Consider the following 14,379-nt stretch of genomic DNA (forward strand, 5'->3'; position numbering starts at 1 on the left):
ACTTATAGAATTTTTCACCTAATTCTACTTTATCCAATTTCGAATTGCTATCCACACTCTTATGACTAAAAATAAGCACAATTTCACGCTAAATAATAGTAGTGATGGAGTTAATAACAATGACGACCCTAGTGATCACCATGATTATTCCGATGATTCAATGCCACCAACCCCAACAATAAGTACGTTTAATAAATTTCCTCGACAGTCATCATTACGATTCAAGACTCCTTTGCCAAATGATACACCACGGTCGTCGTCTCTGGGGTCTACATCAAATAATAATAACCACAATCATAATCAGAAATCGCCGTTCCTTGATGAAAACGAAGCTTCGTTTGATCGAAAGTTTGGTTATAATTATGATAAGGATAAAGTGGTAGAGGAAGAAGATGAAAATGAAGATGAAGCAACTTATGTTGTTGGTGAAGACAATGAAGACAATGAAGACGAAAACGATAATATCAATGAAATGGATCCATCTAATCTAAAAACAAAGAGACATCGTTGGGGTACTACTCGTCATAAACATGGTAGACCTAAAAATGAAAATATCAATCGATCGAAAACTTTGAAGAAAATATTGGCACCTCATAAAAGTAAAGGAAAATCTCACTCAAAGAATTCCCATTCCCTTAATAAAAGATTACTTTCGATACGGAAACCAAACACTCATCGAGTGAATTTTCCTCATGATAATCAGCCACCACCACAAGATCTAGATTTCGAAGAACAGAATGATCCGAAAAATAGAAAATCAGAGAAAAGAACCGTCACATTCAATCGACCATTACCTCCCCATTTAGTTGATCCCGAAACTAATAAACCACTAACAAATTATCCTCGTAATAAAATTAGAACAACAAAATATACTCCCTTGAGTTTTTTCCCGAAAAACATTTGGAATCAATTTATGCATAATGTTGCTAATATCTATTTTCTTGTACTTATTATTTTGGGTGCATTTGAAATCTTTGGGGTTCCGTCCCCAGTTTTAGCAGCCGTCCCGTTAATTGTTATTGTTATTATAACAGCCATCAAAGATGCCATAGAAGATTCAAGAAGAACAGTGACTGATTTGGAAGTCAATAACCAAATCACCCATATCTTAACTCAAGTTAATGAAGACGCTGCCAATGGATATCATTATGAAAACGTCAATGTTGATGACGAACAAGTTTCTTATTGGAGACAATTTAAAAAATGGAACACTCGATTATTAATCAGATTCTGGGGAGCCCTGAAACGTAATTTAACTAAAGAGGGAAGAGCCAATAAGATTCGTGAACGATATAATCGAGAGAATAATATTGATGGTGACGGTGACCAACAACAAGGTAGAAAGTCATTCGATAGCGATATTGTGTCTAACAGAACCTCATTTGAACAAACTGAAAATCCATTTAATGACACATTAAGACAATCATTCCAACAACAACGTCAACAACAGCAACGCCAATCCTCATCATACCGTCACAAAACAATGAAATTTGCCAAAAAGTATTGGAAAGATGTCAAAGTTGGAGATGTGTTACGAATTTATAATAACGATGAAGTCCCTGCTGATCTTGTAATTTTGGCAACCAGTGATGAAGATAATTGTTGTTATGTTGAAACCAAGAATTTAGATGGTGAAACCAATTTAAAGGTTAAACAAGCATTGAAATACTCTTCAATCAATGAAAAAATCCACAAAGCCGACGATTTGATCAATCACGATTTTGAAATCGACTCTGAAGGACCTCATGCAAACTTGTATTCTTATCAAGGGAATTTAAAATATACCAATAGAATGAATAACTCACAATCATACGACAACCACGAAGATTCTCAAGAAGCAATCACTATTAACAACTTATTATTGCGTGGCTGTACATTGAGAAATACAAAGTGGGCTATTGGGATAGTTGTGTTTACTGGTGATGATACCAAAATCATGCTTAATGCTGGGGTAACGCCAACTAAACAATCAAGAATGTCGCGAGAATTGAATTATTATGTCTTGTTAAATTTTATTTTATTGTTTGTCATTTGTTTTATTTCTGGGTTAGTCAATGGGATATATTATCGAGAAACAAACACTTCACGAGATTATTTTGAGTTCGGTACCATTGCCAGTACACCAGCATTAAATGGTTTAGTTGGATTTTTTGTATCATTGATTTTGTATCAATCATTAGTGCCGATTTCTCTTTATATTACAATTGAAATCATCAAGACTGCACAAGCATTTTTCATTTATTCTGATGTGGGGATGTATTATTCTAAATTGGATTTCCCCTGTACTCCCAAATCGTGGTCAATCTCTGACGATTTGGGACAAATTGAATATATTTTCAGTGACAAGACCGGGACATTAACACAAAATTTAATGGAATTCAAAAAATGTACAATTAATGGAGTTTCTTATGGTAAGGCTTATACTGAAGCATTGGCTGGGTTACGGAAACGTATGGGAATTGATGTTGAAATCGAAGCAGCACAAGAACGTGAGTTAATTAGTCGTGACAAAGAAGTTATGATTGAGAAACTACACACTATTAATAAAAATAAAACTTATGATGATGAAATAACATTTGTCTCCCTGGAATTTATTGATGATTTGACTGACTCTTCAATTAACAACCAACAACAACGTGAAAGTAATCACCACTTTATGTTAGCTTTGGCATTATGTCATTCAGTTATGACTGAACCAGATCCAAAACAACCAAATAAATTAATGCTTAAAGCTCAATCACCTGATGAAGCCGCTTTAGTGGGAACAGCTCGTTCTTTAGGGTTTAATTTCAAAGGTACAACTAAAACTGGAGTAATAGTTGACGTTCATGGAGAAACCAAAGAATATCAAGTATTGAACACATTAGAATTTAACTCAACAAGAAAAAGAATGAGTTCAATTATAAAGATACCAGGTGAGGGGCCTAATGATGAACCCAGGGCATTATTGATATGTAAGGGGGCTGATTCTATAATTTATGAACGTTTATCTGCTACCGAAAACGATCCTTCCATGTTGGAAAAGACTTCAAAACATCTTGAGGAATATGCCACCGAAGGGTTGCGTACATTATGTATTGCTGAACGTGAATTGAGTTGGAAACAGTATGTTGAATGGAATAAACGTCACCAAGCTGCTGCTTCTTCATTAGATGACCGTGAAGCAAAAATGGAGGCTGTAGCCGATTCCATTGAACGTGAATTGACTTTGTTAGGTGGTACTGCCATTGAAGATAGATTGCAAGATGGCGTACCAGATGCTATTTCCATTTTGGCTGATGCTGGGATCAAGTTATGGGTTTTAACAGGTGATAAAGTTGAAACTGCTATTAATATTGGGTTTTCTTGTAATTTGTTAGGTAACGATATGCAATTGCTTGTGATAAAGACTGCCTATAATGATGATGAAAACGGTAGCAACGATGACAATTCTTCAGAGGATAAAAATTCTTTACAAGGATTGAAATTTGGCCATAATGCCAGTGAACCAGAAATTGTTGATACAGTGATTTCTTATTATTTGCGGAAACATTTTGATATGACTGGGTCGTTTGAAGAAAAAGAAGCCGCTGTTGGTGACCATTCTCCACCCGATGAAAGATTCGGGGTGGTTATCGATGGTGATGCTCTTAAATTGGTTCTTTTGAGCCCAGATGTGAAAAGGAAATTTTTATTACTTTGTAAGAAATGTCGTGCCGTATTATGTTGTCGTGTATCACCAGCACAAAAAGCTGCTGTAGTGAAATTGGTCAAGGATACATTAAATGTCATGACTTTAGCCATTGGTGACGGGTCAAATGATGTGGCTATGATTCAAGCAGCCGATGTTGGTGTGGGTATTGCTGGTGAAGAAGGTCGACAAGCAGTCATGTCTTCAGATTATGCAATTGGACAATTCCGGTATTTGGCAAGGTTATTGTTAACACATGGGAGATGGTCGTACAAACGATTTAGTGAAATGATCCCAAGTTTTTTCTACAAAAATATCATTTTCAATATTGCATTGTTTTGGTACGGAATTTATTGTGATTTCGATGGAACATATTTATTTGAATTCACTTATTTGATGTTTTACAATTTAGCATTTACTTCGTTACCTGTGATTTTCTTGGGGATTTTTGATCAAGATGTGGAAGCAAAAGTATCATTGTTAGTACCACAAATTTATCGTACAGGTATTACTAGAACAGAAATGAGTGATCTCAAATTTTATTTGTATTGTCTTGATGGAATTTATCAATCAGCAATATCATATTTTTTCCCCTATTTGTTATACATGGTGGCATTCCCTAATATGAATGGTAAACCAGTGGATCATCGATTTTGGATGGGGGTGTTAGTTACATGTATTGCTTGTATTTCATGTAATTGTTACATATTATTCCATCAGTTCCGATGGGATTGGTTGAGTTCATTGATTGTGGCCATTTCTATTTTGATTATTTTTATTTGGACAGGGTTATGGACTGTTAATTATCAATCCAGTGGAGAATTTTACAAGGCCGCTCCAGAAATATTTGGCATGACAGCATTCTGGGCATGTATGTTTGTTGGGATTTTATGCTGTCTTATTCCAAGATTTTTTTATGATTTTGTTATGAGGATATTTTGGCCCAAAGATATTGATATCATTAGAGAATGTGTTGCTCGAGGTGATTTCGAAGCATATCCATTTGATTATGATCCTACTGATCCAAATCGCCCGAAAATCAGTACTTATTCCAGTGACGTTGTTCATAGAATGAGCATGAATTATCCTTCACCACCACAAACCCAAGCAACATCCACTGATAGTAATGGCAAGTCACCATCGTCGTCATCACTTGATAACGGTCATCAAAGTCGAAACTCCAACAACCTTAATGGTAATGGCTATTATGATCAGGATAATAGTAGTGGTAGTAACTTGACATATGATAGATCAATAATATTTGAGCGAGTTAATGAATCACCAATAAATGCTCATCATCAACAGCCACCTACTCCACCACCAGGAATAATTGCTAGTCCAATAAGGAAAAGAAAAGGATTTGTCCCATCAGTGTTTAGAAATAGTAGTGATAGTCATATCCACCATTCTAATGGGCATACCAATGGATCAAGCCCAGGGGTAGCTACAGAAGAAATTCCATTAGAAGATTTTGATGATGAACAAAAAAGAGCATCTAGAATAAGCTACGAAAATCAAAAAAGAGTATCTTCAATGAATTAACAGCAATTTTCATTTGCATAACATAAAAGAAAACATTATAGACAACAAACACACATACAAGAATTTCAAGCATATTTATATAAAGAATGAGAGGTTTTTTTTTAAAAAAAAAGTTGTTTCTCATATTTTTATTTTGTCAATTATATAACAGCATGTAACATAGTCAAAAGAAATGAACAAAACATTTATTTATAAATACTAAGAATTGCAAACGTAAATAGTTGACTCTTGGATATGACTTATAAGTAAATTTCCAACTAGCATTGTCGTGTAAATAAGTCAAATTAAAAGGGGGTTTTCCGAATGTACTCCAAAGTGGCGGATGCTGTAATCGCGCTGCAAAGTGTTTCAACTTTAAATTTCGTTATTTCCTCCCTAACAACAACAACAATTGATTCAACACATATTCTTTTCAAAGCAGAAAATATTTACAATTCTTTCTAAAGTTACGGGCTTTAAAGCTTGAAAAGGAAGAGTTTATTAGACATTATCCTTCAACTTGCTAGAATATTTTAAATAGATCAAAATCCTGTTTCACGTTATTCGTTAGCCTACCACTATGTCACACTCCGACCCTGATGTTGCACTTTTTGTTGGATTAGGGAATCTTCCATTGGACATTATTGCTATAATCATTGATTACTTGCCTAAATGTATCTTACCAAATCTATTATATTTCCCACCAATTAGAAAAATAGTTGTTTCAGGAATTTTATCGGTTGTAATTATTGCCAAACAATCATTTAGGCATCGTTGGAATACTTCCCGTTATGGTGAATTTCGTACCTGCCAATGTACATGTATTTGGATAGAACCAAAAAATTTGAAACAAGCTGTGGATCAATGGAAAATTTATCCCAAAATTGTACATATTCATGATTTGTTTGATCAACAAACTATTTCAAAATACTTGGCTGAAATCTTAGTCCATGTTTTCCATATTAATGGGATGTTTTTCGCATATTCTGGATCTGATCCTGAACAATATATGAGGGACGTTTTAAAGTTCAATGTTAAATATGATTGTTTACGGTTAGGGGCGTTTGGACACATTTCAGAATTACCTCCTATTGCTAAGACTCTTGTACTTAGTAATACTATGTTTGAAAATTATGATTTTGAAGGTTTAAAAGAATTGGAATTTAAACAAGATAAAGATACTGATGAATTCCAAATGGTTAATCTCTCTTCAGATTTAGAAGTATTGAAAATTAAAGCTGATAATTTGATTAAATTAAGTTTACCGGGGAATTTGCGTGAGGTAATGATTTGTACAGGCCAGAAACCAGTTGAATTTGAATGTGAGGAAATGGATCAATTGAAATATTTGAAACTAATATTACCATTTTTCAATTCATTTGGTGATCTTGGAATAGTAGCAGCAAATTTAGAATCACTCGAATTACATAAATGTTATAAATTGTTGTATTGTGAAAATTTACATCAATTTCAACATTTAAAACGCTTAGTTATTAAAGATTGTACTTTTTTCCCATTTGATTTGTTTGACAGAGAATCGTTCCCTGAATTGACAAGTTTTGAATATGAAGGGAGAATTTTTTACGAATTGGATCCTCTGTCTGAAATTCCCGATAGTTTTGGTGTTTTTAATTTGATTTTCCCTTCAAAGTTGGAGTTATTAATAATTATTAATGCCAAATTTGTTAATGTTACCTGGAGTAGTTTACAGTTTCCTGATACATTGCTAAAATTGATTTTTTTTAACGTAACATTTGATGATGGATATTTGCATCTTGGACAAAATTTAGAATATATATCCATTCATGATGCACCAAAGCTTGCACTCAAAAGCAGTTTTAGAGTTCCTGCAAAGGCCGACACCTTGGTATTAACAGCAGACTATATGATAATTGAGAGTATGGAGTTTATGTATCATTTACCAAAGGGACTTACAAACTTGGGATTTTTGGCTCACAAAATGGGTAGAATAATGAAACCATTAACTGAAAAGATTAAATGGCCTTGGTGGATGGAAATATTCTCGTTATGTGGATTTTATATTGATAGTGACACTTTACAATTATTGAATTTCCATGAGTCTGGTCTTGAGAGGATTTACATTCGTGGAGGTAATGTTAAAAAATTACGTGCTGAGTGGTTTCCAATTGGTGTTAAAAATCTCAGCTTACCAAATATGGGAATTCAAGAATTGTCGGATTCTTTTGAAGAAATGAAAGAATTAAACAGTCTTTCTCTTGAAGAAAATCAACTCCAGAATGTAAACCCGATTAAATTACCACTATCATTAAAATCCTTAGATGTCAGAAATTGTAACCTTCGAGTGATATCGCCATTTTTAGTATCTATGTTAGAGAGTGAAAATAAAGATATCAAATTAAATATAAATGCTCGGGAGAATTGGAACTTGAATGTCACTGATGTGAGGAAAATGTTGAAAACTTTGAAAAAACTCAAAATCATTATCAGTAACTATAGTAAGATTTTGACGAATATAGTCCCATATTCTTCACGTATGACTTGTGTGTATAGTGATGAAAATTATGGTTGTAAAAGATCAAATAATATTGATGATATTGATTTGGATTGTGATCCTGAAGAACTTTACAATGGAAGTGCAAATTGTCTGGAAAAAGAAGAAGAAGAAGATAACCATGACGATTAAAGGAGAAGCAAGGAATCATAATCCTAAACCAAATTGACTTTACTTTTGACAAATTTGTTTATACTTATCAGTAAAAACAAATAGAAGCAAATAGAAATTTGCAGCTACGATTGTTGTTTTTTTTTTTCATTAGTTTTTTGTAAAATTTTGAGACCTAATAAATGTTGTCTTAAGATCGGTCTTAAATGAAACCAATAGCCGATATTGATTTAATGGACCTTCTCTTTTTTTTTTTCCGATCGGATAATTAGTGAAAAAGAAATTTCAAAACTGTGTCTGTGTAACGTTGCTTTTTGTTATTGTCTACTTCAAAGAATTGACGTATAACTAGCTATTGTTGTATTGTATCATTGTTGGATGGCGTAGAAATTAGATTGATTGTCTGACCCATATTGTACATCAAGTCTGTAATATTGACTGGTACGAGGAAAAGAATTAAACATTGGCATAAATTTTCCCATTTCATATTTGTAGATATCAGTTGCGAGGTATGAACATCTACTAACCGGATCCTAACACAAAATCCATTTATTGACCAACCAAACACACTCAAATTGGTTGGGTATAATTTTTCTTGTCTGTTTTTCTTGAAGTTTTGGTTTGATAAATCAAATGTAACTTCAATGACTCTGCTACATCAGCTACAGTTCGTTTGCTTTGTAGTACAACGATGACCATCACTGTATTGATAAGAATAAATCGTGACCTAGCCAGTAGGATATGTATATAAATTAATAATTGTTATAAATAATCTGACAAATTCAATCAGTCAGTCAAAAATTAACGCGTTTAGTATATTTCTTTTTTTTTTTCGCCTTTACTTGTGATCTATACGAACAAATGGAAATGTATCCAAAGTCAATGAATTTCCAAATTGATTATAGATGACCTAGTTGATATGCATGCATAGCAAGCATTGACTGATGTCTACAGCCATGTAAGTGTTTTATTTTGCCACCGTCAGGTTTAATATATATTTGTAGATCAGTCTTTCTTGTCGTTTTCCAATTGTCTGGGGTACGGGTAGGCACTATCATTATGAGAAATACCTAGAGTTTAGATCTTATTACAAAATTGTTGAATCTAAGACGAGAGTAGGTTTACTGCTGAATTGAATTCTATACTATGTCCAATATAATAAGAATTATTACCATTAACGTACAAAAACTTTAGGGCTAAGAGTTACAAGTTTCTTGTAATGTTCATTAGAGTGGGGATGAGAAGTCAAATACAGATTATGTGGAGGAAGAAGAAAGTCAAAAAAGATAGAAGAGCACAAATATCAAAATTTACTTGCCAATAAGTAATACAAGTATCATTCTCCACCAATCAAATTGATCTATTTTTTTCTTCTGGTTGTTGTAGTTATTGTCTCCGTGAAAATCCGGGATCCTTACATCAATAGTAAAATCAAAGATAATGTCTTGATAATATGACAGACACAAAAAAAAAGAATACTTAATTCTTTTTTTGCTAAGTAAAGTAAAGTAAAGTAAAAAAAAACATAAAGAAAGGCGTGTAAAAAGTGCGTGAATTAAAATAGATCAAATCAATCAATAGTAGTGTGTGTGAGTGTGTGAGTGTAAATTAGTGAAAAATTTTCCAGAGCGAAAAAGAAAAAGAAAAAAAGCGACAAAAATTGTCCAATGGAATTTTCTTATAAATTTGATTCCTTTTGACAAACGTTGAAAAGGAAATTTTTTTTTTGTTGTTGAAAATTTTTTTTTTCCTTTCCTTTCCTTTTCTTTTCTTTCTTTCTTCTTCACCAATTAACAGTCCTTTATCGACTTTACATATTCATAACCTTTATATTTATAAACACAATTAAAGATGGTCGACTCAAACTTCTTCGTTGATTTCATGATGGGTGGTGTTTCCGCTGCCGTTTCTAAAACCGCTGCTGCTCCAATTGAAAGAGTCAAATTGTTGATTCAAAATCAAGATGAAATGATCAAACAAGGTAGATTAGAAAAAAGATACACTGGTATCGTTGATTGTTTCAAGAGAACTGCCGCTGATGAAGGTGTCGTTTCCTTCTGGAGAGGTAACACTGCTAACGTTATCAGATACTTCCCAACTCAAGCTTTGAACTTTGCTTTCAAAGATAAATTCAAGGCCATGTTTGGTTTCAAAAAAGATGAAAACTACTGGAAATGGTTTGCTGGTAACTTGGCTTCTGGTGGTTTGGCTGGTGCCACCTCTTTGGCTTTTGTCTACTCTTTAGATTACGCTAGAACTAGATTGGCTAACGATGCTAAATCTTCTAAAGGTGACGGTAAAAGAGAATTCAATGGTTTAGTTGATGTTTACAAAAAGACTTTGGCTTCCGATGGTATTGCTGGTTTGTACAGAGGTTTCGGTCCATCTGTCATTGGTATTGTTGTTTACAGAGGTTTATACTTTGGTTTGTACGATTCCTTGAAACCAGTTGTCTTGGTTGGTCCATTGGAAGGTTCTTTCTTGGCTTCTTTCTTGTTAGGTTGGGCTGTTACTACTGGTGCTTCTACTGCTTCTTACCCATTAGATACCGTTAGAAGAAGAATGATGATGACTTCTGGTCAAGCCGTCAAATACGATGGTGCCTTGGACTGTTTCAGAAAAGTTGTCGCCGCTGAAGGTGTCGGTTCTTTGTTCAAAGGTTGTGGTGCTAACATCTTGAGAGGTGTTGCCGGTGCTGGTGTCATCTCCTTGTACGATCAATTGCAAGTTATCTTGTTCGGTAAGAAATTCAAATAAATAATTTAACCTGTATTTGATTTGATTTGATTTGATCTGTTGTGATTCAATTCGAATGTGTTGAATATTTTTTTATATTTATATATTTTTATTTAACTTATATATAGTTTAAATTTTTTATTTTATTTCATTTATTTATCAAAAACCACCTATTTTCAAATATTGATTGATGATATTTTCGATGAGTTGGGACAACTATTTACAACATTTATTTTTGGTCGTGAAAATTGGGTCATCGGGCAAAACTGGAACAGACCCCAACCCTACCCAAAAGAATTTTTCTTTTTTTTTTGTGATTTTTCTTGCGTTGTACTTTTTATTTTGTAATGTAACCTATTTAACTCATCCTCCAATCAAATTCAACCATATTGTGCAATTAGTTATAGCATCACTATTTGATTGATTAGACTTTTGGACTTCTAACATCATTTTAAAGCAGAGTATTTTCTATTCAGCACACTTTCTATCATACATCCCTTGCATTAACCAGCAGACGATAACAATACAAACTCTTATACAATACAATGCATCTGTTCACCCTACTCTTTATTTATTTATTTTTTTTCCGTTCCTCGTCATTAAACCGAAAGCGCGTGTGATTTGACACAATTTCAAAACAAGACCAAAAAGTTTTGCAGTGAGATTTTCGCAGTCACGTTTGAGCGCTGGCCGTAGTGGTCGACCTCGGTTGAGGAACAGACCACCGCAACACTCCAGCCGTAGTCGGCTCACCGGACGGCCCAGTTTCACCTAAGCCTTGGACACCCCACTAAAAGTATTGGCTCTATGCGCCTGTCCTAGTGGAGAACCAGACCCTGCGTTGGCTGTGGCACATACACTCGTGCATGCCCAACGTCTGTTCATAAGAGAATACTGCACCATTAGAAAAGCTTCAAATCCGGGGACCCCTCTTCATCTTCCTCGGACCTACCTCGTCCCTAACATCGTATCTCCTATCCCCGAGACATAATATCCTATACAACTTATACAACATACATATTTTACAGTAGTTAACTACATAGCCATAACCTCAAGTTAATCAGCATGGTCACAACATGGATGGCTATACCACTATTGATGATGGTGATGTTAAAATAATCCACTATGTAAAATTTTTTTTGACGCCAAGGTGAACCTTTTTTTTATTTGTGTCAACCTAGGATTTTTTTTTTTGTGGTTGCAAAAGTTGATCTCTGGGAGTAAACCAACAAACACAGCAGCAAATCAATGACATTATAACAATCCAATTGTTAATCTTGCAGCGGCAAACATAATAAGAAATTAATTGGATAACAATGAAAACTTTTCCAATCAGGACCACTATCAGCGGCATCAGCTTTGAGGAATTACTTAACATGATAATTTTCAACAGCGTCAAATAATGGAAAATCACATTATGGATTGCATTCAAGGAATAAATACCAACATTAAAAACAAACTAAATAGTCAACATAGAAAAGAAAGTATTTGCTAGAGTACATTGAAATAAAAAGGAAGAAAGAAGAGAAGAAAAGAAAAGAAAAAGTGGAAAGGAAAAGAGAATTTTTTTTTTGGTTGTCAAAGAAATTTTAGGCTATTTATATAGTCCAAAGAATTCTGACCACAGAGAGCTGTGATTGTGTGTAATTGTGGAAATTTAATGTATGGGTGTATTTGTGTTGTAAAATTAGCCGCTGAGATATTCATATCTATGGTCTTTATAGTTTGGCGTATATAGATTTGGTTAAAGGTATGGCCATTAATAGGACTGTGGATTATATTACACTACGATAATATACCAAAAAGATATCTTTTTTACAAATATAACTAGAGGCGAACATCTTCTCCAGCGCATAAATACACGGATAAGATAAATCACAAACATTGTGTGCTATAATTTCAATGTAATATAGAGCACTAAAAGCTTTGATGAATATATCACTTTGCTTGGTGTTACTTTCTAAAATTCTAATAACTAGGAGTATTCTTTGAATAATATTCAACAGGAACAAATTGAGGAGATGGTCCACTTCTATCTACTAGCTTGACCCCACCATTTCTGACAACATACTCTAATTTAGGGAATTCAGTTAGATCCAAATCAACATTAAAACTGGTATCAAAAGAAATCTCCTGATCAGTATAGCTGATAATACGGTAATAATCTTTATTTTCGAAAATTACTTTTAATGAATCTTTATGATGAAATAATGCTGGATAAATGGTTTCAAAAGATTTTAATGATTCAGGAACTCCAATTTCAATTAATGAATTTTTTCTTAAGCTTCTATCAAATGGTACCAACTCCTCTTCACTGAAAGTTACATCCAAACTCTCAAGCGAAGTTAATTTATCAGCATTATAAACTAGTGAAGGGAAGCTCCGAGTTTTCCACCAATAAAATACTCGTAATTTTTTGATTTTGTTTAGATTAAAGCTTCCAAAGATATCGGCTGGGCAAAAATTATAATGAACATGCAAATCCAAAATATCCACTGGCTCTGGTGATTGCAAGTTTTGGGGATCGATTAACGTGAGCTTTTTTAAATTTGGCATCTCGTTGATCAATGAGAATTTAATTGGAGTCCTACCTAAAAAAGTAAAATCCAAGCTCAACTCTTTGATTATTCCTAGTGGATAATTATTTAATTCAAAGTCCTTCTTATAAAATAAAATCAAATTTGCCGGTTTAATTCTATTTTGGTAAGCTAACAACCACCACAAGAATTCTGGTTTCATTACAGCCCCGAAAGTTATAGAACAATTCAGTTGCTCTCCTAAATTGTGTAGCACAATTGAACCTGTCTTATAAACAACATTTCGGAAAAACAAATGTTTAACATGTTTAAAAACTTTAAAATAGAGTTTTTCAAAATTGAGCCCGTTGACAAAGGTATAATTGGTATATTCTGATATGTACCAATTTTTGGGTATCAAATTGGTTCTAGGGTCTTCATAGTAAACGCAAATGTTCTCCAACAATTTGGCTTTGCATACTTCACGGAATGATCTATGAGTCAATGCCAAATGAATAGTATCCATTTGATTAACATGGTCAAGAATTTTATAAATAATTTCTTCTGGTAATGTGAATATTCCTTTGGTCAAATCATTTAAATTGCTATGCCTTTGATGTCTTGATCTTTTACGACGATAATCGTATAAAGTTCCATTCTTGGTAACCTTACCACTGGAATGATCAATAATTACTCCTTGTATCCTCAAAAAGCGATCATGGAGTATTGCTTGTTCTATTTCGTGATCCAACGATGACATTGTTTAAATTTTTAATTAGATGATACGACAAGCTAGTTCTCCAGGAAAAAATGACAGATACTATCACCAAACCAATTGGAATTTCTTTAAAGAAAAAGCTTCTGGGAGTAAAAATGAAAATAAGACAACCAAAAAAGAAGAAGGCGATGTCATTAATTATTTATATATTGTTCACCAAAAATGAAGTGAAATAATAATTATAACCAATTGATATTGTTATAATGCTTCAAAACAGGATATTTTACACGATAAGAATTAAACTTTACATATATTCAGCTGGCAATGTTTTGAAAATACTTTAAAAGAAAACTTTATACTAATAAGGTTTTCGTCAATGGTAATACTTTATAGAGAGGAAACACAGTTAGAGGTATTCTACTGTAGATAGACTACAATCACCATTAGTTAGTTTGTAAATTTTCTTTTAAAGTTACAAAACTTGATAGTATATACTCCTTATCTTTACACATGAGTGCTCTCGACGGATCAATTATTAATTGACAATATAAACATTTATTATATCTTAACGACA

General features: G+C 33.4%; 4 protein-coding genes across 4 annotated transcripts; 3 read left to right on the forward strand and 1 right to left on the reverse strand. All coding sequences in view use genetic code 12, as the record gives it.

Moving 5' to 3' along the window:
- Positions 1–61: 61 nt before the first annotated feature.
- CAALFM_C500570WA (aminophospholipid-translocating P4-type ATPase) lies at positions 62–5,212 on the forward strand (the record flags this gene model as incomplete). The annotated part of the gene is made up of 1 exon (XM_711678.2): positions 62–5,212. The coding sequence occupies one exon, from the start codon at positions 62–64 to the stop codon at positions 5,210–5,212; it is 5,151 nt and encodes a 1,716-aa protein (XP_716771.2).
- Positions 5,213–5,771: 559 nt separating this feature from the next.
- On the forward strand, positions 5,772–7,856 carry CAALFM_C500580WA (uncharacterized protein; the record flags this gene model as incomplete). Its single annotated transcript, XM_711677.2, has 1 exon — positions 5,772–7,856. One exon carries the CDS (start codon positions 5,772–5,774, stop codon positions 7,854–7,856), a length of 2,085 nt encoding a protein of 694 aa, XP_716770.1.
- Positions 7,857–9,686: 1,830 nt separating this feature from the next.
- On the forward strand, positions 9,687–10,592 carry PET9 (ADP/ATP carrier protein; the record flags this gene model as incomplete). The annotated part of the gene is made up of 1 exon (XM_711676.2): positions 9,687–10,592. The coding sequence occupies one exon, from the start codon at positions 9,687–9,689 to the stop codon at positions 10,590–10,592; it is 906 nt and encodes a 301-aa protein (XP_716769.1).
- Positions 10,593–12,539: 1,947 nt separating this feature from the next.
- On the reverse strand, positions 12,540–13,847 carry CAALFM_C500600CA (uncharacterized protein; the record flags this gene model as incomplete). The annotated part of the gene is made up of 1 exon (XM_711675.2): positions 12,540–13,847. The coding sequence occupies one exon, from the start codon at positions 13,845–13,847 to the stop codon at positions 12,540–12,542; it is 1,308 nt and encodes a 435-aa protein (XP_716768.2).
- Positions 13,848–14,379: the final 532 nt, after the last annotated feature.

This window comes from Candida albicans, chromosome 5, assembly GCF_000182965.3.
Source record: "Candida albicans SC5314 chromosome 5, complete sequence".
NCBI classification, from domain to species: Eukaryota; Fungi; Ascomycota; class Pichiomycetes; order Serinales; family Debaryomycetaceae; genus Candida; species Candida albicans.